The sequence below is a fragment of the Botrytis fragariae genome (assembly GCF_013461495.1).
Source record: "Botrytis fragariae strain BVB16 chromosome Unknown tig00000223, whole genome shotgun sequence".
NCBI lineage: Eukaryota > Fungi > Ascomycota > Leotiomycetes > Helotiales > Sclerotiniaceae > Botrytis > Botrytis fragariae.
In genome coordinates, this window is record NW_023501001.1 from 239,702 (window position 1) to 267,554 (window position 27,853).

General features: G+C 42.8%; 7 protein-coding genes across 7 annotated transcripts; 3 read left to right on the forward strand and 4 right to left on the reverse strand.

Moving 5' to 3' along the window:
- Positions 1-3,367: 3,367 nt before the first annotated feature.
- Positions 3,368-3,755, reverse strand: Bfra_010798 (uncharacterized protein; the record flags this gene model as incomplete). Its single annotated transcript, XM_037341131.1, has 2 exons — positions 3,368-3,473; positions 3,592-3,755. 2 exons carry the CDS (start codon positions 3,753-3,755, stop codon positions 3,368-3,370), a joined length of 270 nt encoding a protein of 89 aa, XP_037188550.1.
- A 4,080-nt stretch (positions 3,756-7,835) lies between these two features.
- Bfra_010799 (putative extracellular cellulase allergen asp f7- protein) lies at positions 7,836-8,855 on the forward strand (the record flags this gene model as incomplete). The annotated part of the gene is made up of 1 exon (XM_037341132.1): positions 7,836-8,855. The coding sequence occupies one exon, from the start codon at positions 7,836-7,838 to the stop codon at positions 8,853-8,855; it is 1,020 nt and encodes a 339-aa protein (XP_037188551.1).
- Positions 8,856-11,265: 2,410 nt separating this feature from the next.
- On the reverse strand, positions 11,266-14,033 carry Bfra_010800 (putative vacuolar fusion protein ccz1 protein; the record flags this gene model as incomplete). The annotated part of the gene is made up of 3 exons (XM_037341133.1): positions 11,266-11,766; positions 11,832-13,643; positions 13,692-14,033. The coding sequence occupies 3 exons, from the start codon at positions 14,031-14,033 to the stop codon at positions 11,266-11,268; spliced, it is 2,655 nt and encodes an 884-aa protein (XP_037188552.1).
- Positions 14,034-14,402: 369 nt separating this feature from the next.
- On the forward strand, positions 14,403-15,912 carry Bfra_010801 (putative methionyl-trna formyltransferase protein; the record flags this gene model as incomplete). Its single annotated transcript, XM_037341134.1, has 4 exons — positions 14,403-14,697; positions 14,752-14,822; positions 14,889-15,016; positions 15,069-15,912. 4 exons carry the CDS (start codon positions 14,403-14,405, stop codon positions 15,910-15,912), a joined length of 1,338 nt encoding a protein of 445 aa, XP_037188553.1.
- Positions 15,913-18,842: 2,930 nt separating this feature from the next.
- On the reverse strand, positions 18,843-19,724 carry Bfra_010803 (uncharacterized protein; the record flags this gene model as incomplete). Its single annotated transcript, XM_037341135.1, has 1 exon — positions 18,843-19,724. The coding sequence occupies one exon, from the start codon at positions 19,722-19,724 to the stop codon at positions 18,843-18,845; it is 882 nt and encodes a 293-aa protein (XP_037188554.1).
- Positions 19,725-25,671: 5,947 nt separating this feature from the next.
- On the forward strand, positions 25,672-26,769 carry Bfra_010804 (putative sesquiterpene cyclase protein; the record flags this gene model as incomplete). Its single annotated transcript, XM_037341136.1, has 4 exons — positions 25,672-25,845; positions 25,922-25,978; positions 26,027-26,286; positions 26,349-26,769. The coding sequence occupies 4 exons, from the start codon at positions 25,672-25,674 to the stop codon at positions 26,767-26,769; spliced, it is 912 nt and encodes a 303-aa protein (XP_037188555.1).
- Positions 26,770-27,062: 293 nt separating this feature from the next.
- Positions 27,063-27,845, reverse strand: Bfra_010805 (putative prolyl aminopeptidase protein; the record flags this gene model as incomplete). Its single annotated transcript, XM_037341137.1, has 1 exon — positions 27,063-27,845. The coding sequence occupies one exon, from the start codon at positions 27,843-27,845 to the stop codon at positions 27,063-27,065; it is 783 nt and encodes a 260-aa protein (XP_037188556.1).
- Between the last annotated feature and the right edge of the window lie 8 nt (positions 27,846-27,853).

The following is a 27,853-nucleotide window of genomic DNA, read 5'->3' on the forward strand; positions in this document are numbered from 1 at the left end:
TTCGCAGCATAATTTGACTTTCTTCTGATAGGAAGAATAGGAAACTGGCAAGAAAGAAAAGTAGCAGTAGGAAAATGGAAGGAGATAGATCGACAACTAGTGATACGGAATGAAAATTTTACGGGATGATTTGAGAAAAGTATTGATTGCTATGGTTTTATGTTGAATGAGAGCTTAATCAGATAACAATTTATACCAGATAAAAGACAACAAAACTCCCTGTCATACTGATAACTTTCAGATGATAAATATCCAAGCACCACAACACTGCCAAGTACCATCACTATCGACGAAACTAAGTTCTGCACTTGCACAACCCTAAGTTGTCGACTACGGATTGTTAGATTATATGTCTGAGAATGTATGCTGAACTTGCTTCTCTAGAGATGTGCTGCGTCTAACTCACTGACTGTCTAGGTGTCTAAATAGGTATCTGTAGACACCATAGGTCCTAGTGTTGATGTTCGAAGTAGGGGAAAAAGGCGGGGAGGGGGTAAGAATTATCGATTTGTTAAGACAGATATATGAAGGGTTTATTCACTTGAATATTTACCGATATAGTATTATGATTTTATCATCTAGGTAATTTTCCCCTCCTAGACCGCAGGTTAGGCTATCCACCTCCGCCACCATGTCCCTCCCCTTCCCCTCTCAAACCAACACCGATTTCCAACTTCCCATCTATAAAAAAGCTCACTTCCTCCCCATCATGTTATCTTCATAGATATCACGAACCGCACATAAAAATCGAGCAGAGTGTTGCACTCATGTTCCAAGAAATGTGATCTCTCTCGCCGTATTAGCTGTGCAGTGTTCTTGTATAGACGATAGAAAAATGTAAGAAGTACTAATGACACGAGGAAGGCAACAATTGAAATCTAAAGGACGATGAAGTTGGACAAAGATACCACCAGAATGAAGTTAGCATACAAGTGACAACAAGACCATGATGGAAAGTGTCCTGACAACAAAAAATAAGCCTTCAATCCCGATTGCTGCTTCTAGAACTTGATTAACACCATCGTTATAATCATCAACAATTCAACTTCTGCCATCAATATCTTGCTGTGTTGCTTCTTTTTCTGGTGATTGAAAAGCTTCCAGGGTGTAATTTTCGCGTGTAGTATCAAGTTGATATAAATTCTACACCTTATGCAGCGTTTGATTCCTGGCGAGCTCGAGAGCTTATATACACGACAATCTTGATATTCGTGATATGGATTAACATTTCCGCTTCGCTTACTCAAGACAACAATATCTCGGAATTGATTCATTCGCTCGGGAGACTCTTTCCATTTCTGCTCTGACCCATCCACTACCAGTATTATATAATTCACCTTCAACCGTCTCGTTTCCCCCTCCCCTCCCGTTGCCCATTCTCATACTAATAGTCGACTCCAAATTCCACCTCCCCCTAAAATTTAAATAGACCCACGTTAAGATCCCTCACTGATCTATATCCATTTCTCACAGAAGCCACAAGATCGATACAATATTTCGATTTCAGATTCACACCCAAGAAACACGAACTACAGTCTATCTATCCGCAGTGCTTTTACCACTAGCACCATGCCGCGGAATTTAGCAGTGTGCTATTGTGGAAATACATCATAGGCAAGAAAGATTCTTTAGCATTGACATCTCCAATGATCACCATCCAAAAATACAAAAACAATAACAAAAACAAAAACACCGTAATCTAACACTAACAACGACAAGAAACCCCTCGAACAAATAAACCCCAAATACTAATACTAACACCCTTTCCACCTCCCACATTCCCACTTCTTACCTCCTCCCATCTCTAGATATCTATACCACAAGACACTCCTAATCGCCAACCTTTTCTTTCTTCTTTTTTTTTTTTAAAAAAAAGTTCATCATCAAGAACCCAAAAATCATCCTCTCCATTCATAAGATCCCCATCCATCTACACCTGAAATTCCACAACAACTATCGAGAATACACCCAGCCTTCGCAATCCATCGCGACCCATTCTTCTCTTTATCTCTCTTTCCTTTACCTCTCCTCCGCCGAGAGAAAGCAGAACACGGATTGTATAATCCCCCTCGATCTTCTCCTTCCCCAGCACATCCATCGAGCCACAGAAACCATCGAGATAATCCCCGCCCAGAGCTACAATCTCCCCAGAACTATTTGGTGATTCCTCCGAGTGACTTGCACGCGCTGATATCCTCAGCCAACAGACAATAGAGAGAGGAAAAACAGAAGGACAAAAAAACAAGAAAAGGAAAGGAAAGAGAATACAGGCTCTTCGGGGTATATTGGAAGATATGAAGACCCGTCCATTTTGATATTCCAATGGGTGATAGGTTCATATACACATTGTACCTTTCTAATTCCCACTCAAGAGATATGATATAATATAATATAATCTAATGTAATCTAACTCTCAAACACACCACCAAACACACCACCAACACCAACATCTCGCTCACATTTCAACCCAAAAAACACATACAAGTAAATCAACTCTATCCTCCAGACCTCCCACAACAATCCCAAAACTAAAGTTCGCTAACAAATCTTTTATTCCTATTCCCTCATACCAAGTAGATCGGCTGTCAAGCATCAATCTATCTATACAAAAATCATCGATTTGAGTTTTCAAATATGATAGATTGTACGTGAAATGAATAGTCGATATCTAATACATATCATCTACTACAACGGACGGAATTTTTGAAGTTGAGTTTGAGCGTGAATTTGAGTTTGTAGATGAGGATGAGAATGGAAATGAGGGATGAGGAGGGAGTTAGGATAGATGGGCGAGAGATGAGGGGAGATGAATGGTGAAATCAAATGATTGTATACCGGTAGTATTCGGGATATGATAGATTTTGGTAACACAAGCAATTCATATCCGATACCGGATAAATCTCATTTGTCAAGTGATAGCTATTCTACGTATGTTTTTACTACCGAAGAAACATGTTAAATCCAGCGTGGAAAATTGTGGTACATGGCAATAGAGGAAGAGTGTGACACAAGCATGAATCGGTGTTTCTAGAGGCGGAAAGAGAAGGAAAATGGAAGAGGCAATCCTCCTCTTACTTTCAGAGTATCAACCGACACCAACTACCCCGACTCAAGCCTGACAAGAAAATTTCTAGCTGTGAAGTAATCCCCATCCCAATCCCCATCCCCATTATCACACAGCGATCTACACTCATTCATTCTCAACACTCCCCAACCCGATTATCGGGAGCAATCCGACATCATACGCAAGAGCCAAGAGCGAGTATTACAAACTAAACAGTGGCAATCGCGATATGCAAGAACGACTACGACCTCAATTTTAGTATACGGTTTATTCCATGAAGATCGACTTGTCATTCTCAAACTTTCAACGTTCAACACCTACATCATAGAAAGAAAAGCCGGTATGGCATAACTGATCAACACCAACACCAATACCAACACCGTTACTCCCCAAACTTCTGACGTATGCCCTCCCCACAAAGAGATGCGAGAGAAGAAGAAAAAAAAAAAAAAACTTTCTTCCTGGAATGATTCTTCCAGATTCCGAAGAAGATATGCACTGTCATGCAGCCTTGCAGTAGGGCTTACACTAGGATATTGCTAGCCAGCATCCGGATATCCACAATTACCCTCATCAAGTTCCATAAGGCCGACACTTGACTGTTTGGCATTCGGTGAGCAGATTCCCAGTTTTGGGGGCCCCCTCGGTTGAGGAAAATCTGTAATTCTAGACCGAGTAGTTCATGTGCCATGTGGCCATTGGGCTAAGTGTCGAAACGTACCCCACCACTCGAGCCGTTTCAATCGCACAATCGATAATCTAATCGATAACCTAATTGATAAGCTACTAGTGGTTACCCGACAGGACAATGTACGGAATAAAGTAAATACTAAACAGGCGCTACGCACTACGTGGACAACTTGTATGTATGCGGAAAACAAAGCTTGGATCCGAATGGTGTGCGATATTCTCGGGTCCAAGGTATTTTCCTCCTTTAGACTCCATCATCATGTACTATGCGAGAAAGAAATTCTTGGAAAGTTCGGAAACTTCCGCGTTCACATAGAGAGAATGCAAATAATTCCTAATTTTTCAGCAAAGGAACCCGAGCATCTTCCACATTTGTGCAAGGTAGCCTCAAAGTTGTGTCTTTTGCATCTAACTTCCAGTATACATTACGCGTAGTCCAATCCTAAGACTACCTAGGTAATAGACACATACTTGGACTTCTCACTCCAGTCCCCGAGCCATGATTCTCGCAATACCACTGTAGATATTTTGGGAAATTGCTCGTAAAGGATGAAAAAGGTTTCAAAAAGTTTCGATATCACAAAAAGCTTGAAATCCAAAGTGGAAGAATACGCGGGCAAGAGAGGTGGCGGAGTTAAGCTTTCAAGGATGGAAAGGATGGAGAGGGTCTTTTTGGTTCTGCACAGAGAGGATTTTCTCGTACCTAACATTAGCAGCGGATAATATTCGGGTCTGTGCGAACTTTGCATTGTATCACATGATTTGCATGTAGATATTTTGAGATCGTGTTTGGATATTTGATGAGTAATGCTTAAGGCATGGGTAAGATGAATGGGATTGACGTTGTAATTGTGATTTTACCATGGATGAAAGTTTGTAAATGGAGTTTGCGTGTGCTTGATAATGCTGTTGTGGTCGATATGTGAGTCTCGTCTCATTTTTACACGTGATATTACTTACCATTTGCTGTTTGTCATGAAGTTTCTTTTCCGCGCGGTCTCGACCATTCGACCACCGATGAAACCAATCGGTGTCAGTAGCAGCACGAGCGGTGTTACTTACCGTTTTGCTGAAAGACGGCAGAGTAGCTGATATGTAGCCGGGCAGTCTTGTTGCATATTCCGGGGCAATCATTGACCAGTCGATTGATAGAGTAGAATGCTTGACATGGATTGATCTGACGGACTCCGTACGTAGGTCTTCGGATGTTCACATGTTCCAAGTTCTGGGCATCGTAAAAAGTATTGCTTTCGTGGGCTATGGGCCAAGGCAGAGCATGACAAGAAACACACAAGCCGTCAATTTCATTCATGTTTCTCAGCGTCGTATTTGGGAAATCAGACCAGATCAGATGAGAAAAGGAGCTTGAGCTTTGAAAAGAGAGAGAGGGAGAGAGAGAGGGAGAGAGAGAGAGGAATGTTTCAAAACCCTTATCTTAGAATCGAATTGTAATGTTCATCCATTGAAGGCTTTGAAGGAAGATAATCCTACCCAGAGGACTATTCGCAATCAAAGTAAGGTTTTACCATCCAGAAATAAAGTTATGGCTGTGTTCATCCCAATCTACTTTGATGATTATGCAAGGTACCCGTTCTGAGATTATTTTTATTCTCGTGGATGATACGAGGAGTAAGAATACCACCGGCACATTGATTGATTGATTGAAAGATGACGAGAGCTTCAATATGAATCAAATTGTCAATCATGACGATAATCCGCGAAATGAAATTGAAGAGAAACAAGTCATCTCCCGCAAACTTTGAACCCCTGATGCGGTTTTTATCGATAATCAAAATGTTGATAACACGGACATATGTGAAATGGGGGGAAGGGTAGTTGGTGGTTTGGTGGCTTCACAACACTTTGATAGGGCTTTGAACTTTTGGAGAAAGTCATCTTCACGCACCGTAAGACCTCTCTCTCGGGAGATTCGGGAATTAGATGAAGTTTGAAAGAAGAACATGGCGTTGTGGATTGGATGAATTGAATGAATGGGATGAATTAGAAATTGGCATCACATAGCATGACGATTCATACTATCGGGGATGCAGACGCAGATGCAGGTGTGCAAAGTCTGATGGAAGGATTGATTATCTTAGGTAGGCTAGAGGCTAGAGGCTAGAGGCTAGAATAAGAGGATACCTAGGTACCTGCCTACGTATGTAACTGTGCATAGTGAGTTTGCATGCGTGGATTATTCTTTTCGTAAACTATACGTCTGCATAAAAAGATTGAGTTCGTTAAATCTTGGGTCGTGAGTCGAGTCGTGACAACTCAGCTCACGGAAATGCGTTGCTTGCAGTTCGCTGGCGTTTTAGCTTGAGCCTGCCATGCTATGGCTATGGATAAAAAGTTCTCTTTGCTTTTTCATCATGCAGGGGAGATCACACCTAGAACATCATACATACACATACATCTCACTAAGGTGCTGAGGATTCCCGGTGGAGGCTGATGACGACCTCTGATTGGAAGGTCCTGATGAAACGGGATATTTCGTACCTGGCTAAGCCTTTTCACGACCAAATATCTGGGTAATGTTGTTCTCCTATTGGACTAAACTTTGGACGGTTGTATCACTAACGGACAGGAGGGAATTATTCAGGGGCAATTGCCTAATCAATAAAAGCTGTACCTGGCTGACTCTTGTCCTCTGCCTCCAGCATCTTCGTACAGACGGACTGACTGAGGCTTGGGAGAAAGTTGGGTCCAATGCATTTTCTTCTCGTGGTAAGTGGAGTGGAAACGGAGTGAAAATGGAGAAGAATGAAATCATTATGGGAATCAGTATCTCGGGAATTTCCTGGTGTTAGAAGTTGAGCGAATAATCTAAAACATGGAAGAAAAAGAAATTGTCATTTCATATCGTGGTATGTGAGGAACATGCTGAGCCTCCCTCCATCGAGGTACATTCCCAAGGCTTGTCAGGTAACTGGGTCATTACATGGCTGGCGAGACACTTTGAAGCTTGTCAGTGGTGATGTCCTTCATGCCAATAGTGTGCAGTGCCGCTCATGGAACCCGACACAATGCCGATGGTATGAACCAGTCTCCAGTCTCCAGTCTCCAGTCTTCAGTCTTCAGTCTTCAGTCTTCAGTCAGTCTGTCAGACCCAGTGGAAGCGTTTAAACTGGAATGAGTTAAATTGCGGCCTGGGTGTTAAGTATTCCTGGATCCATATTTGAGAAAGAAAAAAAAGGCAAAGAATTGGAATAAAACACTGACGTTTGATTGGTTCACAATCCTTACCATACAATCCAATTTCACCACATCGCACCTGGGTGATGATTGTTCATTTTTTTTCTCATCCTATCCATCCTAGCTTATTAGGTTTGAAGTCCCAGTCTCCCAGTCTCCCAGTCTTCCACACATCCCCGACCACACTGCCCAAGTGCACAGCTCCACTTATAATTGGTCAATCACGGCTTCTATCCTTGTCGCTCCACTGTTTTCCCTTCCTTCCCTCGTGTTTTCCTCTGAATCATGATCACTAACCCATTGTGGTAAGACGGCCCTTAGCATAATTTACACAACTCTAGACTTCTTCCTAATGAATAGTGAATATTATTCATCATCGGCACATCTCTTTCTTCTCACTCACTCTTTCATACATAATACACCACACACCACTCTCACTCCCTCTCATTCCTTTTTCCAAGATCTCAATATCTCAAATCTGATTAGTATCTGTCAATCCTTCAGAATACTACATTACACTCCTTCTTCCCTTTCTAAAAACAACAGCCAGCCTGTTCAACTCTTCCCACTCACTGCAAGTCAGCCTGAAGCCTTCTTAAAGAATCCATATCCCTCCACAACCACATCACGGTCAAACAAACATCTTCTCACTTCCACATTCTTTACTTCAGCCCTACTCACCACCGAGAAATATCAGCTTTCTCACTCCTTCCTTTTAAACATCGATATCAAATCACTGAAATTGCAAGTCATTTTCACATCACACTCCCTCGAGGCTTCAGTTGAATTTCAAACTTGAGTTTTTGTTTCCAAGATTCAATCCACAGATACCCATACCCAATAAACAATCCCTCACGAACAATAAAACAAACAAATCACCGTCAAAATGAAGTATACAACTGCTATCCTTTCTGGTCTCTTGGCCGCTACCGTTGTAGCTCAACCACACGCTCGTCATCAACATGCCGCCAGACACGAAAAGCGCGATGTTGAATGGGTTACAGAACTCGAAATGGTCACCGAGACTATCGATTATACTACCACCGTCTGGGTTTCTTCTGGTGAAGTAGCTGCTGCAACCAGCAGCGCCGCTCCATCTGTTACTCCTACAACTTTGGCAACCAAGCCAAAGTCATCTGCCGCTTCTTCCACTTATATTCCAAAGTCTACTGCCGCAGCCAGTAGCTCTGAAGGCGCTGTTCTCAACCAACAACCAAGTTCCTCATACGTCGCACCATATGTCGCGCCATCTTCTTCCTCCGTCGTTTCCGTCGCTGCTCCATCCACCACCTCCGAGGCTGTAGTTCCAACTACTTCTTCTACTTCCATCGTACCAGTTCCAACCACCTCCAGTGTCGCACCAGTCGTGGTCCCAACCACCTCTAGTGTCGCGCCAGTTGTCGTCCCATCCTCAACCAGCATCGCACCAGTCGTATCTCCAGTCTCAAGCGTTGTTGCCCCAGTCGTCTCCGCAGTCTCAAGCATTGTTGCTCCAGTCTATGTTGCATCCTCAACCAGCGCGGCTGCCCCAGCAGCAAGCTCTGCTGCCTCGGGCTCTTCCTCTGGATCCAGCTCTGGAGTCTGCCCCCCCGGCTCTCCTTGCTCTGGAGATATCACTTTCTACGAAGCCGGCCTCGGAGCTTGCGGAATCACCACTGATGGATCCAGCTTTGCAGGTGTTGCTCTTCCAGTTGGTCTCATGGGTTCTCTTTCAAACAGCAACCCATACTGTGGAAAGACAATCACTATCAAGTGTACCTCCACTGGTAAGACTACCCAAGCAACCGTCATCGATAAGTGCATGGGATGTGAGGGTAACTCCATCGATCTCACCAACTTCGCCTTTGATCAACTTGCCGAAGAAGCTGTCGGCCGTACTCAAGCCACTTGGTACTTCAACGAATAAATCACCCAATCCCCATTTTCTCGACTTTCACAACTTTGATATTCTGGTTCCTCCAAATATTCAAAATTAAGTCAAGAACTCAATTCTTATTCTCCTGGATATAACTATCGCCAGTTTGATACAACAGAAAGAGTAGATCTCTTTCTCATCTATGGCTTTTGCATCATGGCTTCTTTTTGAAAAAGATAGTCGACGAATTTCTTTGGGATATCACATCATTGGGTTGCTTTTTATTCGTGGTTGTTGGTCTGGTTCATACTTTGATTTTTGGAGAATTTTACGAGAGTTTGAGGGGAAATATCTATGCATGGAATGGTTATGAACATGGTCAAATCATCGCATTACTTGTTTGGCTTGGCGTTTTTTTAACCCCGCCATGGGACTTTACGTTCATACGGTCTTTCAGGAGGAAAAAGGAGCACATGCATTTCGCGATACCATAACTATGTTATGCAATGGAAAAGATAAAAGCTTGAGGCAAAGGAAGGCGGGTGGATGTTTCATATTGAAAAGCAAAATTTGAAAAAAGCAACATGAAAATGGAGATATATTCAGAGACAAAACAAAATGAAACCCCTTTCGGAAAGGAAATAGCTTCTTGTACATACATATTACTTTACGATAGACTTAGTGTTTTGATTTAACACGAAATTTGCTATGATTTTTCATACACACATATCGCTTTATTGGACTTTGAGTTGATTGTGATTTGATGTTTTGGTGACGTGGGGATTGACTGATTGACTGACCGACCTGCTGATCGCAATTTTGATAATGCGGATGAGGGTCTGTGACATTGGATGAATGGATGGATAGATGGGATGGATATATTAGGCTGGTAGGTATAACTTATACCTTTTCTGCACAGCGCGTTCTGTGCTTGCTTCCTTCCTTCCCTCCTTTGTGGCTATCGTTTCCGGGCTGGCTGGCTGGCTGGCTGGCTGGCTGGCTGACTGACTAACTGACTAACTAACTGACTGACTGACTTGGAAGTGCGGGAGAAGGTGAGGGTGCGGGAGAAGGTGTGATGTTGATATTGATCGCAGGGATTCAGATTCAGATTTAGATTCAGGGAAGGAATTTCTGAGGAAGAGGGAAGGCGATCTCTGCGTGTGTTTGTGTGTCTGGGTTGAAGTTTGAAGGGGCTGGGGTTTTGCTATGATTTCATTTGACCTTGGTACTAGGTATTTAAGATGCGAAGGTGGGAGGGGAGAGGAAGAGAGGAAGAGAGGGAGGGAGGAGGAGGTAGGTGTATGCTCCAATATGCTCGCTTCAACATTTGATATCTTTCTGAAGTTTGAGATTTCCTTTGGTTATTTAATCTAGAGGTCCTCGATACTCTTTTCTTTTCTTTTCTTTTTATATTTTAGATTTGGTTTTTGGTTTGGTTTTTGGGTTGTTAAACAATGAAATGTCATTTTTATCTCTCGTTACTCTCATATTCTATCTTCCTATTTTTATATACTTGTTTGTCTGTTTATTCGGATATCTATTTATTTACCATCTACTATTGACAATCTACTATCTCCTCTTACTCCTCTACCTACCTACCTACCTACCTACCTACCTACCTACCTATCCATCCAAATAACCAACCAAGAAAGCACCAAAACCAACCACCAAGTATCAAATACAAAATACAAAATACAAAAACCTCACCATTCACACATCCCTTTATCACTTCCACTCATCCCACATTCATCCCATCCAGCATGTCAATACTCCCTCACCAAACCCTATCATCCCAATCTCCATTCATATCTCCATCTCCATCCGCCCCTCTCTTCATATCCTCTCTACCCCACCCTTCTTCCCCTGCACATATTCATCTTTATCTTTACCTCACCTCATCCGCATTCTCTCTATTCCCCCCTCTGTACCCCCGTCTATCTCCCTTTCCACATCTTCACCTCATCTCATCTCATCTCACCCCACCAAGAAAAAGGACAATACACAATACATGACAGCGCAGGAAAAAGAAAAGAGCTACTTACTTGATTAGCAGACAAGAAGTAAGCAATACATACTATACAACATAGAAGGATAGAACGGACCGAATCGGATAACAAAACACAAAAGGAGGAAAGAGGGAGGAGATTGAAGATTCGAAGAAAGATATACATATAACTGAGTACCTACCGTATCTAGCCAAGTAGGTAGCGAGATATCATCTAAACCAGCGAATGCATTTATGCCATGTTTACAGCTACACTACAATCACAAGTATCACTGCGCAAATCAAAATGCTCTGACACCAAAACAAAACGGGTATAATTAACTAAAAACTAAGGATGCACATAATCCTCTATATCCACCCGATCCACTCGATCTCCATTATCATTCGCATCCTCTTCTCAATCATCCTATTCCATTAAACCCAAGACGAAACCATCAATCCAGTATCCTATTACTATCGATTCAAACTTAACAACCCCTCAATATACCTCTTAGTATCTAACCCTAATCCCGCAGCTCCCCACCCCGCATCCGCCGTACTTCCTGTCCCTGCTCCTTGACCACCCATTCCCCACCCCGCATACCCATACCCGTAACCTCTCCCTTGTCCCGCCTCCACATAATCACTCGCCCTCCTAATTAGAAAAATCTCTTTATCCATATTCCTCTCCTCTGCCCCTTCCTCAGCGGCACCATCATCCAAAAACGGATGTGCAGGCCCACTGACTACTGTACTCTGTGTTTGCGCTTTACTATTTGCTTTGATGCTCGCATCCATATCTTTATTCTTCCTACCCTTATCACTAAGTTCTCCCATAAAAGTTTTACTCGTCTGACTTTCCGCCGAGTTCTCCGGTATAAGTGGCGGAATTTTCACTTTCGAAGTCGGATTTGTGATCGATTCGGGAGGTGCAGGGGAGGTGCAGGAATGCGAGTCCAAAGAATCCAATAACCTCTTGATGTTTTAGCCGTACGTTCCAATGTATTCTTATCAGTAGTCGCAGCAATATATGTATGCACAATCTGTAGATGTGTATTTAGCGCTTCAATTCGAGACCAAGGAAGACTATCCGCTTGTTCTTGTGTTTGAACTTGTTGAGGATCGGGTATATTGGGAATATTTGAGTCAAGAGTTAGAAATTTTGGGTCCCAGAGAAGATCGTATATGGGAGCTGTTGGATTCTTCGTATTTGCAAGAGGAGAAATCGGAACTTCTGGTTTAGGAGCTCGAAACGATGTGGATTTAAGAAGAGGTTTGATGAGAGACTGGAGTTGTTTATGAAGAGAACGGTATAAACCCTTCAAAGCCAAGGTATCTGCTCGTAATTCAAAAAGGAAAATGAAAATGAATGGTTTGCTTGCATAAGCCACGACTCTTAATTTTTTCACTTTGTTTCGATCTTGGCTTTCAAATGAACCATGAGAATGACCTGTACCTTCCGAACCGCTAGCGTTTTTGAATGAAGTGCCAAAATTGGAATAATCAATACTGATATCAGCTTCCTGGCGAGCATCTTCTTCGCGTTCCAATTCTACTGTTAAGGTACGGAGTACAAGTCGATGGCTTTGACTCTCGAGATCTTCGTCTTCGTCGTTAGAATCCACGAGTAAAGTCGTTTCACTGTCCATATCACCCATTAGACCTACTAAATAGTGTCCTTTAGAATCGTCGGACTCCTGTGTGGGCGTTGATGTTCCAGTTGTATTGACAATACCATCAATCGAAGAAACAAGAGTAGATGTGTTACTCGAGGGTCTGCTACGCTCTTCTTCTTTTGCTGAAGATCCACCTAAAGACCAATGAGTTCCATAACCAAATTTCAAGTATTGCGTAAACTTTTTACCCTTCGATTCACCATCTGTGCTTTCAGTGCCTTCGGTACTTGTATGACTGGCAGGATTTCTGCGAACTTTCGGGTATGGCGGTATGGATTTGAGTTTGGGTTGATCAATTTGATCATCTTGTTCCACTACTGGCCTGGGCTCGACCGTACTGATACTTGAAGATCGACTAGGCACAGGTCCATCATTAGGTCCATCATTAAGTCCATCATGAATAGGTATCTCCTTACTGAGACTAGATGTTGGTCGGCCAGCATTTTTTGTATCTCCAAGTTTTGAGTCAAGTCTTGGCCTGGGCTTAGGCTGTCTTTTTGCGCGACGGGTAGAAGAAGGATTATCGAGAACTCCATAAGTATACGGACCCCATCTATAGAGATCCTCAACCCAATGTGAAATATCTTTAACTGATTTCCTTGACAAAGCTCCAGTACCGAGGAAAATTGCACCATCCTCTGCCGCGGGTTCATTTCCAGAACCCAGCCAGGCAGCAGGTTGTTTGGGACGATCGGTAAAGCCTTTACTGGTATCTTCTTTCGAATTAGATCGCGCGTCTCCGAATCTTGAGACCATCACATCCACAAGCCCATCCATTTGTCCAACGAATCCTTCGAGGGCTTCTCTCTCGCCACTCCCCCTTTCCTCCTCTCCGACTCCTACCCCAAGTTCCCCGCATGCAGCAAGTTTTATCCCCCCATACAAATTGTTGGCAGGGTTTCCATGCATAAGTACATTCCATGTCGAGAGATATGTATCCCAATATCTACCCAAAATGCTCACAAATTTGGAGCGCTTCGTTCGAACAAAGAGAGCGCTCATCGAAGCAGCATGATGAAGGAGAAAAGTCGAGTGTGCTCTTAATACGTCTGCCAGGAGTAGTATCGCAGGTTTAACTTCTCGAGAGGAATATTCGACGGTTCCTTGTTCTTCGGCAGATTTTCCGTTGTTGACTGGTGTCTTTGCTGTGCTCGGCAATATCGTGAGGTTGATCGACTATGTATGTTAGCACAGTGAAGAAACTCGAGAATGAAAGTTACTAACAGCTAATATCCACCAGCCAGATTCTAATTCATGAAGAATAATGCGAGATTTCTCAGTCTCTATAGTATTCACTGATTTACCCTCTGAAAAACTCCTCCCAAATTCTACCATTCCTTGAGCAAGCCCAATCTGTCTCAATTGTTCATTCTTTTGCTCCTTCGCAAAAGCGCGCGCCTCTTTCGTATCCGTAAAGACACTTCTTTTGTGTTCATTTTGCTTAATCGAGGGGTAATAATAAACAATTTGATTGTCGAGTGTATCATCGGTAGACCCTAAGGAAGGATTGTAGATGGCTAGAAAGCCTAATTGCGCGGGTACTACCTTTCGGTTTTGCTCAGACATTGCATGATGGAGGTACTCAATGAGAGAATGACGAGGATATAAATGTATTGTAGATCATTTATTGATTGAATCGCGTCGGTCAGTTCTCAAATTGGTGTGGAAGTAAACGTCACGACTATGGGGAAGTTTAATGTCTAAGGTGATGTAATTCGTGGGTCGAATGCATGGCACAGAACATACGATTTTAGGTCGGCTTACATAAAATATCGAGAGTTGACGGCACGTGATGCAAAAAGATCAGTATAGGAAAATTGATGGAATAATGGAATCAGCTCGAGCATCGTGATTTAAGCAGTCGTCAGTTCAACATCGACGATTATCCATGTATAACGTAAATTGAACTTGTGCTGACCACAATTTTTCACAATCATGAAGCTCAAAGCCAGAACATCCCTAGCTGTACTGGGACGGATTGTACACCCATCGAAGCCATTTTCAATCCATGGATTCCATTCTCGACTTTTCACAATCAACAGTACCTCCAAACCCTCGAAACTCTCAGCCCCTTTGAGAATTTTGTTTTGTGGTTCTGATGAGTTTAGTTGTGAATCTCTTCGGTCCTTGGTGGCAGAGAAGAGGTCAGATCCAAAAGGAATTGCTTCTATCGATGTTCTCGTTCGACCAGGTAAAAAAACTGGAAGAGGCATGAAAGAGACTCGTGAGGGTAAGCTTCAAATTTTGTCGTCAGTTCTTCGTTATGCATGCTGATCATTATCAGTACCGCTGAAGAAATTGGCCAAAGAATTAAACCTCCGCATACATGAGAGAGATACATTCACGGGATGGGATGTAAGTTTTAGTTTTTGGATCTGCATTTCATTCTTTAAAAGCCTCGACTGATGACCAAATCTACAGCTACCGAAAACAAATGGAGAACCAATCAATCTTGTCGTCGCAGTTTCATTTGGCCTCTTCGTTCCACCACGCATTCTCAACAGTGCTGAATATGGCGGAATCAATGTTCATCCTTCACTTCTGCCACAGTAAATCTTTCCAACGTCACCTATATATACCCAGGCTAACCATGATATATAGATATCGAGGATCTGCTCCACTCCACCATACTATCATGAACGGAGACACAGTTACTGGTGTCTCACTTCAAACTTTAGATCCACACAGATTTGATCATGGCGCTATTCTCTGTCAAGAAGGTTTTCCCATTCCACAATCTCAAACGATAAAGTATCAAGGTCTTCTAGACTTAGTCACACCTAAGGCGGCGAGCTTGCTTGCAAAGGGTATCAGAGATCGAGTCTTCATAAACCCGGAACCAGACCAAGGTCTCAAACTTGCACACAAGATCAAACCAATCGATAGGTTCATTGATTTTGAGGAGGGATTATCCATCAACGTTGAACGAAAATTCCGAGCGTTGGGACGACTTTGGTGCTATACTCGTACTTGGTGGTCTGGCAAGAACAAAAAGAGGACAATTTTCGAAGATTTTGAGGTTGTCCCAATGCCAAAGCAATCTGGCGTGATTCCAGAACAGGTGCTTTTGACATTACCAAAGTGGGAGTACTTCTGTACTCGGGTGTATGAGGATCCTACTCATCCAGGATCTATCATTATTCCCACGGTTGAAGAAGGTGTAGGGCTTCGAGTTAAACATGTTCTCGTAGAAGGTCAAGTGGTGGGCTCAGCCATTGATGCTATGCATAAGGTATCAGCTTTCACCAAACATCCAGGCGATGACAAGGATTTGTTCATGGCCGTAGCATTGACAGATATGTCGGAGGATGGTAAACAATTAGTTTTGCGCGATGGTAAAGGCACTGAGTATGCAGCGAAGCATCTGGTCATCCCAAAGGTGCTCAAGATCAACAGGGCGCGCCACATTGACCCTACCCCCAAGAATCCAAGCCCTCTGGATTGAGAGATGATTATGTAGATGTATAGTAGAATAATGATCTAATCAAGAAAACCTGAAATCCGAAGGTACGTAGTGTATCATCTCCTGCTCCAGGAGTTGGAGGGAATGATTTGACCCGCTGAAGATAGGTGGCAGGGTCGAAATGCCTTCAGAGCTATGGGAAGATGGGGAAAATGTTGATTTTTATTGCATTCGAGGAGCTGGAATCATCTGGCAAACACCGAATAGGCACGAGGTCGGGAAACATGCGATATCAGAAAGCAGGGAGGAGAAAGTCCAAATAACCGGTGTAGTTCAGAGACAAACCAACACATTTCCGAGAGCGAGAAGAGTGTTTTAGCCCTTGTCTGATACTTCCTGGAAACAAGGCTTTTCGGTATGTAAGGCTAAGGAGGAACAATGATGAACTATCTGCTATAGTGAGGGGTGAAAGATTCTCCATTGCTGAAATCAAGGAAAGTTATTCGATCAATATCTGACAAGCAACAGAAATATGAATCTTTCAGTTATCGGGAATAAAGTAAAGCAATGGCTAAAAGCATATGTGTGTCGAGGATGGAGAAAAGCTCATGTGTTGATGACGAGAATAGACATCTAACCTTCGTTCAGTAGGTAGGCACTAGAGATGATGTTCCTTCCATTGTTGTAAGTAAACTATAAAAATGGGCACCCCGTCTGGCACATTTGATCCGTCTGGTGCTGCCAAAAGAGGCTACTCTTCATTGCGTAGAATAAGAAGAGTAGACCAACCAGCGCATAACGGGCGTTAGAGAGAAATTTTTTGCGATTCTCAAGTATAAGAGACAGAAATTGTCGATCTATCTGGTTTCTCAGGGACAGCACAAGCTCGATTGCTGAATCTGGAAGATGACTTTGCTTTGCCCAACACTGTACTGATAACGAAGTGGTTTATACTGCTGTAATGATATCGAGTAATGCTTGATCGTTCTGTCCTCTTGACGGATGAAATCGTGCTATTGCTGAGGACAAGAAAATTGATTCGATTTGCATTTGGTAGGCGGCAGAGAGAGTATATGCTTGATATCTAGGTACAGAATTGGAGACTGCTAATTGTATAGTAAAATCCAGAGACGAAATCGTCGAAACCGTTCGAATGGCGACGAAAAGATGAGGGATCCGAACCAGATACCAAGAGATGAGAAGCTTTCCGATCGCAAGGGCAATGGGAATGGCCTAAGCCTCAGCTGATGGGCCTGAAGGATGATTTATACTGGGTGATGGAAGGGAGGAGAGGATCTAGTCGACCGACTTGGTCAATTCGGGGACAAGATCTTCCTCAGGACCGGAAGGAAACGAGAAAAAGGTGGAGCTCTTCTAGTGTCTGCAAGACGAGCAGTTTCCAATGCTAGAGGAGGAAATATTGTAGTCCAGCAGCCTGATAGCTTCAAAGACAAGATATTTCATAAGACTGTTGCAAAGCGAGAGCAGAGCAGAATCGATCTGACACTTCCAAAACGAGAATAAGTCTCAACAAGAGAGCATGGGAGAAAATGTCAGAATAGCCTAGCAAATTCAAAGACAAGCCCTTTTGTAGAATTGGAGCAAAGTGAGAGGAGGGTAGCAACCGTCTGGTACCTCTATAGCACGAGCTATTAAATGCTTTCAAGAAAACTAGAATTAATTCGACCAAATTGATCAATCTTGAGGTGGAACTTGTTGCAAGACTAGTGTGACAGCGAGAATAAGATGAAACTCGTCTGGTACCCCCAAAGCGAAAATAGTTCCATGCCAAAACGAAGATGATAAAATAATCGATTCTCCCGATACCTTCGAAAGTAGAAGTGTTTCAACGGCATAAATAAATACGAAATTGTTCAGAAACTGCCTGTTAAATCTAAAGCAAGAGGTTTCAGTGCTGCAGTGGAAGAAGAAAGTCTGCTGAATTCGTCTGGTAGCTTTGTGCACAATATCGCTCCAATGTAAGGAGTAAGACCAGAAGATATGGTAGTGATCGGGTCGTATCTCTAAGGGCGATAAGGGTTCAGAAGCAAAGATAGTATCTTATCCGTGTCTTAAAGGCGCCAGGGAGGAGAAATAATCGACACCAGAAGAAGGAGAATGAAAAGTTGGTACGTGCGATAGAACCAAGAAAGGAACGATCCAAATTCTTGAGACAACGTGATGAAAGCGTAAAGAGTCGTCTAGTTTCTCGTAAAGACGATTGTGTGAATGCCAAAACGCAAACACGTCATAAGCTGCCCTGAAGTTTTGCCAGAGCTACAGGGAGGAGATGATAGTAGATATTTCCAGGGACTGTGTATCCGAGCTTCTCGGGAGTACGGTAGTACAGTAGGAATTGTAGAATGACCTTGGACCGTCTTCGGGTCTTCTCGCGAGCGGAGGAACGGTGTGATTTGTCGATTGAAGAAATATAATTGTTTTATCTGGAGAAACTGTGCAACTTTGCGAGTTGTGTGCCTTGCGAAGAGAACCTACTCTTTCGGAAAGAGCCCCAATCAATCATAAGTAGCTCACAAGGACCAACTTCGCATGAAGAATCATCCACAGCTTTCTCAGTCAGACCTTGGACCGTCTTCTAGCCTTCTCGAGAGCAGAATATCGGTGAGGATTGTCGATTAAAGTAGGAGGAGGATAAGGCGGAGGGCGAGAGGAGATGCAAGACTCGTATTGGCTCAACAAGATTGAGACGACCTTTCGCGTAGTATGACTTGAAAACAGACGTCTCAAGGACCAACTACGCACGAAGAATCGCCAGCAGCTCTCTTAGTTGCCCAGGAACGAGGTTGCGGTATGACAGAAACGAAAGAGAGGCGAATGATGGGACCGTTTGGTACTGTTCAGTGACGGTAAGGTGATTGCGAGGATCGAGACGGATAACTATCAATGTGAGGAAGTGGGATAATGAGGGTTTCCAAATGAACTTGCTCGGTTGATCGATCGATCTCATCGTTTTAGGCATTTAAGCGCATCCGGAGGATTCCCCTAAGCTTCTCGACATCTAACCCCATGTTCCGAATCTCCGTATCAGTCGGTTCCTTGTATTTTTCAAAGCGGATGTCGTAAAATACCCCCCAATATCTGCCAACTTCGATTTTCGGGTAGATCCACCCTTCCCCTCCCGAAGGATTACGAGTTGCTTGCTCAATGGCTTGCGCAGCTTTTTGAAAATTGGTACCATGCGTGGCGTAAATAACTCCGAGTTCGTCTCCTGGATACTTTGTATACATCAATTGCATGGCATGTATCATCTCATGGGCAAGGGTCCCCAACATTTCACTTACAACTTCGTGGTAGTCCCGTTCGAGGTGTAAAGTGAGTACGTCCAAGATGTATATGGTTACGCGGTTGATTCTGCCGTCGAAAATGCCCTTGGTGAGACCCAAGTTATTATCCAAATTCAACCTGACCTCCCCGGCTCGAATATCATCGGAGACCAACTCGAGGTCGTAGATAATCTTGATCTCGTCGTCAGCGGAATCTTCCACGACAGAGCTTCTGACCATTCCTCCGAAGAACAAATGGTTATAGATCTTCGCATAATGTTCAAGGACAGTGTTGGGGTCTCGGATGGAGTTGATCAATTGGTACAATTGGTCGCAAACAGGGTGATATTTGATGTCTTGTGAGCTGCTATGTACACAGTGTAAGATCATTTCAGAGACATCAGCCCAGCTGTGAGATACTGGCTTCATAATATAAAGATCACCAGGATTCTCAGGATAGACAATTGGTTCAGTGGGAATAGGTAATGGCAGGCCGAGGTTGGCGGGGTCCAGCTGCGGGTATTTCTCGTCCCACGACCCAGAAGAGGTTGTGGACCATTGGATGCTCATTGCTGATAACTGTATGATAGATCACCTGTAATATGTGGAGTTTATATGAGAGGGATGATACTGTTTGAAGAAGAAATAGGAAACTCTGGTGTGGTTTGAGAGTTATGCGTGCAAAATGAATTGATTTTGAGAATTATCTATCAATTGTGCGTGTATTTTCAAGCTTGATTAGAAAAGATTGGCGGGGAATTACTTTTACTCTATGGAAAACTTTTCAGACTACAAACTGAGTACCTTCACGATTGTAATTCACTTCTTAGCTCTCAATCGGGGTTATTTTTGACATGGGTCTTTTCCCAGCCGCCCCAAATCAGGCTGCTTTAACGCTGCCTTGCCTTAGCTCCATTGTGTGAAGATTACAACCTTTTTGTTCTTATTGAAATTGTCGAGGAATAGTTCATTTTAGGGTTCAAACGAATTTTGATAGTTGCAAAAAGCTGTTGCTGTTGCCTCTCGCGTAATTCAGGGGCCATAACAACAATCCTGACTTTTGCTCACTTGATTTTTAAACTCGCTTCGAACTCCTGAGTACTTTGGTTAACTACCTGGAACAACCAATCAAAATTCTTTGTTTTGTAATAATATACACAGTGATATATATCATTTATTAAGAATTACCCCACAATGCATTGTTATCAGACAGACTTGAGATGTAGAAGTCAACCCTTCTTAGATTGAATCTTACTCTTACGATAGGGCATCTCTAAGTACATTTGAAAATGACTCATTGAATGAGCCACTATCAGAGGTTCAAATAATAACATGTCTTTTACAGTTGATTACGTCTCCACTCTTTGTACTGACGCTGAAGATACCCGTAAACGTGTTGCGCCTGGCTGGGAATAAAATGAGAACATGCCATCAACATAGTGAATTTGGGGCGGGAACTTCCATTCTTATCACAGGCAGCAGGTGTTACATTCAAGCTTTCTTATGGTTGGTTGGGGCATTGATTGAATTGAATTTACCTAGTAATCAGCCTTTTTTCGTAAAAGGATCTCCAATAAGAAATGTCGATTGCGGCCACATGCGGCAGTAGATAGTCCACATGTGACCCTTAAGAAGTGCATAGGTAGCTCTCAAGATTTGGTAACGTGTTCTTGCTCTCACCTTGCATTTTCATTTCGCGCTTATAGCCTCATTCACCTTTCCCATAAGAGTCACAACAGAAACTTATCTTTTCTGCGTCTATATCGACCACTATGTGCCGAATGCAGCATATAATCTGTGCAGGTTCTTAGCATCGCAGACTGACGACAGTAAACTTCATTGATTCGAAGAACTATATACTTATGTACGGATCGTTAAGAGGTCAGAAGTCATCAGCGGAAGCCACTTGTAGGGTCTGCGTGTCCGCGAACATCGAGGAACCAGTTAGAATTGACCGGTATCTATGATTCAGATATAAGATTGGGTCAAAGCCTCAGAATTGAAGATATTAGTGCCAGATTTAATTATCCACAAGGTTGAAAGGAATAAATCTACAATTAATCGAATTTCTTACTGCATTTCCTCATGTCCGAGAAGCCCTGTCCAAGAAATGGCAGATCCTGATGACAAAAACCGAATCACGGTAGAATCTCGCACATATTTACCCCGAAAATCTGTGTTTCTACCATATAATACATACATATTCAGAAAGCAAAATAGGAGAACCTATCCCACAAAATTGAGAAAACTTATCAAGCCTGATGACGTTTAGATACTTCAAAAGTTTATATTGAACAGCAACTACACAGCAATAATCTAGCTTGGCGTATATTGCGGTACTTTTAAATATTCAAACAAATTCACATAGTTTCCATTGGATAGCCGGCTTCGGGTCTCAAGTGTTGCAAAATGAAAACACTTCATGATGGGTGCATGTGATCTTTCACCCTTAAGGCTTCACACATAAGCCCAGTAGCGTTTCATCTAACCAACATACATGCAAATTCTGCGCAAAAATGGGAGCATAGTTCAATTGGTTAGAACCTATACTGAGAGGGCAGATTGCCCAGATCTTCATTATAACTCTGGTGCACCAGGGGTGATGGTTCATGAGGTTCTCTGACTGCATGTGTAAAATGTGACTTCGATTCTCACTGTTCCGAGATCATCAATCTTTTGCTAATCTCTTCTTCTTGGTAATCGATCTTTTTGTTATTTTCGAAGATTGGAGATGAGATGCAGAGATGCCATCTCATTTGTGGGACTCATGCTGCAAACACCTGCCCGCGCCTCATCAACCAATCATCTTCATTATACGTTCACTAAGGAATCCGAAAGCATTAGACTAATAACATGCTACACTACCAAAACAGATGGAAAGCATAAATCTGGTGTATGGATCTCAAATTCCTTGTCCTCTCAAGTTACTCGCCATGCATCATTTGGAGGTCAATTAATAGCAACTTCCGAAAGCTTCCTGAACTATGTTAAAATCCGAATCCAGTCCTCACTGCCTTCATATCATTCCTTTATTTTACGACCTGACATAGAAGCAGTGAGGATTGAACTCAAACCTTTTCAGGGAGCTTGAGTAGATGGTAAGCCCCGTTGCGAGTCTCATGCAGCTTTCACTCTCCCTTCCATCAAGATTGCACCACCAATCATTCAAGTATCCATAGCGAAAGACACTATACTATAAATACAGAGATAGGATCTCTACTCTTAAATCAAATAGGGAGCATGGTTCAACTGGCAAGAACGCGCACCACGAATCCAATTATCTCACACCTAAGGGCACGATAGCATACACTGCTCATCCATCGACCCATTCTCGTTGAATACTTTCGCTTGTGTGAGATGTGAGTTCGGTTCTTACGGCTTCTAATTCATTTCTCCATTTTAACCTTCTATAAGGGAGGTATTATAATAACTTCTTTTTACTTTTTTGAACCTCTTCTTTCCTGGTATTTTCAACGGAGTAAAAGTCCAGAATATTTGGTGGGACCCTCTTTGAAGCAGACATCTATGTTTGTTTGTAAATCACGTTTTGGCCATCAAATCAATTCCAATCATCCCGTTCAGTTGCGGGGTACATGCAGATGTCCGTTTCTCCATATAATAAGCCTCCTTATTTCCACACACTCACATCAACTCCACTTACTATCACTTCTGCCTTTACTAATTTCTGGTCAATGATTCAATATTACTATTCCAGTATCAAAATCAAAGTAGCTATGCCATTGATTCTCATGAATGATTGCAGATGGGAGGATGTAATAGCATGTCTTCTTGTTGGAATGAGGAAGTTATAAGTTTCTGGAAGCACGGATATGGTTCACCAATAAGAATGCCTAGATATTCATCCATCCTGCAGCGAGCCTTCGAACCTACATACTAACTTTTACAACTTTACAAACGCAAAAATGTGTCAGAAGAAATTAAGACAGTCAAATTCTACACAATTGACATATGAAAGGTAAAATGATGTCGAGTATTAGAAGCTCGAAGTACACCTCGAATACGGCCAAAGAGTTATTGGTTTGTGCATTTCAAATAGATCTCGTTGAGGTTCTCATGTCTGAATCATACCATCAACCGAATACTAGAAGACTTGCAGCAGACGTCAGCTGACAAACTATCAAAAGTTCGATCGCCATAGTATCTCAGTCGCATGGGCAGTGACAAACAGAACTTCGCTGGGTCTGCAAGATCTCCGATTCAAGTTGCAGTTGAATTCTTCAAATAACTAGTCTCTTAAAACGGATTGTCAATTATATCTATTCAACTGTCATCTCTCTTTCTCTGTTCAAAAGTGCTAAATCCTGGATGTGTGCGGGCACTTGCCCGTAGGGTTCTTTTGTAAAACTCAAACATCAAACACATGCACCAACTGGAGCGAGGAGGTCAGTTACACTCTTTTTAGGCAACTAAACCAGAATGCTTGTTCAGTCTAAGGTAGATTTGTTTTATTAACTCCAAAGATTAATGATATTAATGGGGAAATATTCTCTCGAAGTCAATCTTCACAAAGTAGTGACTCCACTCCAAGTATCAAACGTGCATCAACTTTCTTTTTCCAAATTGTATAAGCTTAAACGATTTTATATACCAAGGCTTCTACTGCCATTTTTCTTCTATAGAAAGGATTGTAGCTTAGATGGTACAACACTTCCATAAACACTTAATTAGCGAGCACGTCTAGGAATCCGCTCACCCGAGCGATTGTGACGTGAGCTTGTCTTGGAATATTGTCGGTATGAGTGCATCCACATCCGTATCATTGTCACTTTTGCTTTCCATGGTCATATTTCTGGCAAGTTGTTGCCCATTTGTGATGTTGAAAGATTGGCAAGGTAATACATTCTTTTTACTTTGTTAACTTGCTTCGACTCTTTTACCAGACCGAAGAATCGTTTCTCTATGCGATCCTACACATAGTAAGAATACTTGACAAATTTCGATCATGTTGGAGCGCTTCAGAAAGCGAGATAGGCGCCAAGTCTGCAATAGTATCAAAATCGACCAAGCCGCACTGGGGATCAAGATTGACCTTCCTCTATTTTTCACTCAATAAATCGATGCATTCGTGCTAGTTTGCAACCATGTAAGCTTGATTATAAGAAATTTTCAGCCCGCCTGAAAAAACATTATTTTCTTTTATTTTCCGTTTCTGGTTGGAGGATTTACAATCCTTTAAAGCCAGGATCACTTTTGCTTCAGCGCTGGGAAAACAAGAGATTGATCTAGGCTCAATTTGGATTCTCATGAGTGGGTTCATATGAGGTCGTAAGTGCTTTCATGGGTAAATCTGACTCGTGAGTGATAGCTTGCGGGGTCCCTAAGCAGACTGGGTAAAGTTGACATTAAAATAGGAGAGACTTGTGAGTCTTGCATTCAGCTCAGGACTAGACGTTTCAAACTACTCTTGGGGGTCCATTTTGGAATTTCCAGTATTCATATCAAGCAGACCACCTTTTGCCATCCAAATTTTGGTAGAAAATCGTGATAGAATGCTTGATTTCCAAGACTGGAGCGGGTTCCTCAAGCTTTCATTTATTGAATTGGATGTATCTAATTGTGCCATTAAAAGAGATGATCACTTATCCTGGTTGCTGCAGCTCAGCTCAGAAGATTTTCGCAGATGTTGTTTGCCACATTTGATGCAAACAGAGACCTCATATAGTCCAAACTAGGTTACATTCGAAGATGCGTTTTATAACAGAATAAGGAAAGCTCTGTTGTGATTAGTTACTGGTATTGGTTGTTCAAGACCCACAGAGTGGATACATCTACATCTCATGACTTGATCGCTCTAGTGATATTACTTTGTGTATAGATTACCTTCCAAGAGATAGCATATGAATCTGCAGTAGCTTTCTTATTTGGTGCTGAGGGGCTGAATCTCGCTCCCAAAATCTCATACACATGATATCTTGGCATTGAAACATATTTTCTGTGTTCAGGTGACGTTGTACCATGTATTTCCCTGGTAACGTTAACAAAGCGACTCGACCGAATTGGGGACTGGCGTCATAGAATTGGGATATTGAACAGCCATTCACTTCTCGTCTCACAACCTGTCTCGTAGATTATATTGATACTTTGAAGAATTGTCCAAACTATGATTTCAGCTACATCTCTACCAGATTTTCTGGCTTCCTTTGACTGGAAAATTCAAAACAAGGACGAAATGTATCAGGGTTCCCAATCATCACCATTTATCTCGTTACCGTCAATACCCAAAGACCAGAGAGACTTGAAGAGAGTCGCCAAGCCTGAAGACCTTTCTTACATCTCTCCCATTGAATATGTTTATGATACAGTACCAGAGGCTCCTTTCCGTCTTGCCAACTTGCCGCCCCTCTCTTTTCCACGATAAGCTTCAACAGATTACGACTGTACAAGTATAAATAGCGTGCGCGTGAATCCCCGCGCTACAGGACTTCCGTATCGTTCGAGATTTGAGCTTATCCGCGGAAACAAACACTGGAAAGCAAGTCTCGGCGAGACCAGGAAAATGCTCGAACTAATCGCTGTGGATAGTCCTAGCACGAGTATGGAAATGAGGAATGGGTTCACGCTGGCCGGGCTTGCTAAGAAAGAACTGCGCCCGGGGTTGGCACATAGGGTGGTGCTTGCAACATCTTACATGTACCCCAATGCAGGCAAGAGGCGAGCTAGAATAATCGCCGTAATAATGCTGATACTTTTTATCTTTGACGGTAAGAGAAGCCCCTGCATAAATTACTCAGATAGGACCCTGCAAGCTGAGACCAAAATTTCTGGAAAAAGATAAAATGGAAGAAACGCCGGAAGGAACACCAGTACGTGTTAAAAACTCTTACTATAAAGTTTGTACTAATAACGAGAAGCTCATGAACTCGAGGGAGCAATTTCTTGGCCATTTCAGAAGTCCAAATGATATACTACCATCGGATTCAGTCATCAGCGACTTCCATCGTCACTTGGAGTTTACCGTGCGCGCTGTAGCGGATGAAGACGAGATATCGGGTAACGGCGGGAAAGATACGATCGCGGCATTGCTTGGAACATTTCCATGCGTTCATCCAAAGGGAGGTTTTCATTCGTTGGAAGAATATTTGAGCTTTCGACGCTTGAACGTGGGTGTACAGTAAACACCCCTCCTTACCCCCCCCCCCCAAAAAAAGTTCCGAGGAGCTGATATTAACGTAGGTTTGTCATTGCGGCCGCAAAGTTCACAATCAAATCTAGTGTAGATGTGCAGGACCCTCGATTTGCCAGGTATCTGAGGTTGATTAGTGACCACCTTGGGATCTTTAATGACATGGCTTCTTACGAGAAGGAATCTAGAGCCCTAAAAGAGGGTGAGATCCAAGACATGATAAATATTGTCGCGGTTTTCCAGCATCTGAAATCACTCCCAACCAGTGCGGAAGCAAAGGTGGCAGCATATACGTATCAATTGCAAGTGGAATCGTGGATAACAGAGGAAGTTGAGATTTTGGCAGCTCGAGGAGACTTGACAGATGAGGAATGGTGGTTTCTTGAGGCAATTTTCATGACAGCAACTGGAAACGTCTTTTTTTGTATGACAAGCTCGCGTTATGGAGGAGATGTTGCCAAGCTGACGTAGTGGGGCCATGCATTACTAGTTGATACTCACTTATCAATAGAGAAATAAATGGAGTTCCATGTTATGGTCACTCCTTTTGGTAAACAACCTTTAAAGTCCATCGAAATAAATCACTTAAGTCGAGACAGCAGGCATTTCGTGTGAAAATTAGAAAGCGGGGAAAGCTTCGACAAAGTCTGGGAGTTCTCTGAAAGTGATCGAATAAAACAATTGTCAGAATATGAACCATCCAATCTGAATTGACAGAATAATGATATCATATTCCCGACACTCTGCATATTCTGTGACGCAGACTACGTCAAATTCCTCTCGTCGCCCGCTGCCACCACAACAGCATCCACCATTTCCTTCTCCTTCGTAATAAAGACACTATGACACGTCTCATAATCCTCCGTCTTAATCACAATCCCCTCACTCTTCACCTTCTCAAGCATAAGATCTTGGTACGGCCTTGGCACCGAATAATCCTGCTGCGTCAAGATATACGTAACAGGAACTTTCCTCCAAGCATCTCCCTTTGTCTTCGACTCAAACGCCGACATTGGAGATCTTACAAGATTCGGTAGTGCTTTATCGATAATATCCTTTTCTACACCGCCAAGAAACGAGAGAGATGGGTCGACGGGGAATGTAGATCCATCATCGAAATTCTGGATGAATTGAGGCCAGAGATCGGCGAAGCCTGCTTCTTGACAGATGTCCCAGACAGATGTTCCGGGAGCAACAATGTAGGCGCACATGTAGAAGAGATGAATGACTCCTCCGAATTTTCCTTCAGCCTCGCGGTCGGCAAATGTTAGACCTTCGACAGCGTCGGTACCGACTGCTCCGCCGTAGGAATGCATAGCCATCAAAACTCGCTCGTCAGCTTCGACGAGTGACTTCACAACATTGCGGACAACAGCGACGTCTTCTGTAAATGAAGAGATAGGAGGAGATTTGTCGTTGCATGAAGGTAGTTGTGGACAGAGGACCTTGAATCCTTGTGCTTCTAAAGCGTCGCTGTAGCTCTTGTAGTTGGCAGGGGTATGCCAGGCGCCATGTACTAGGACGATTGTAGGTAAAGAGGTTGCCATGACAGTCC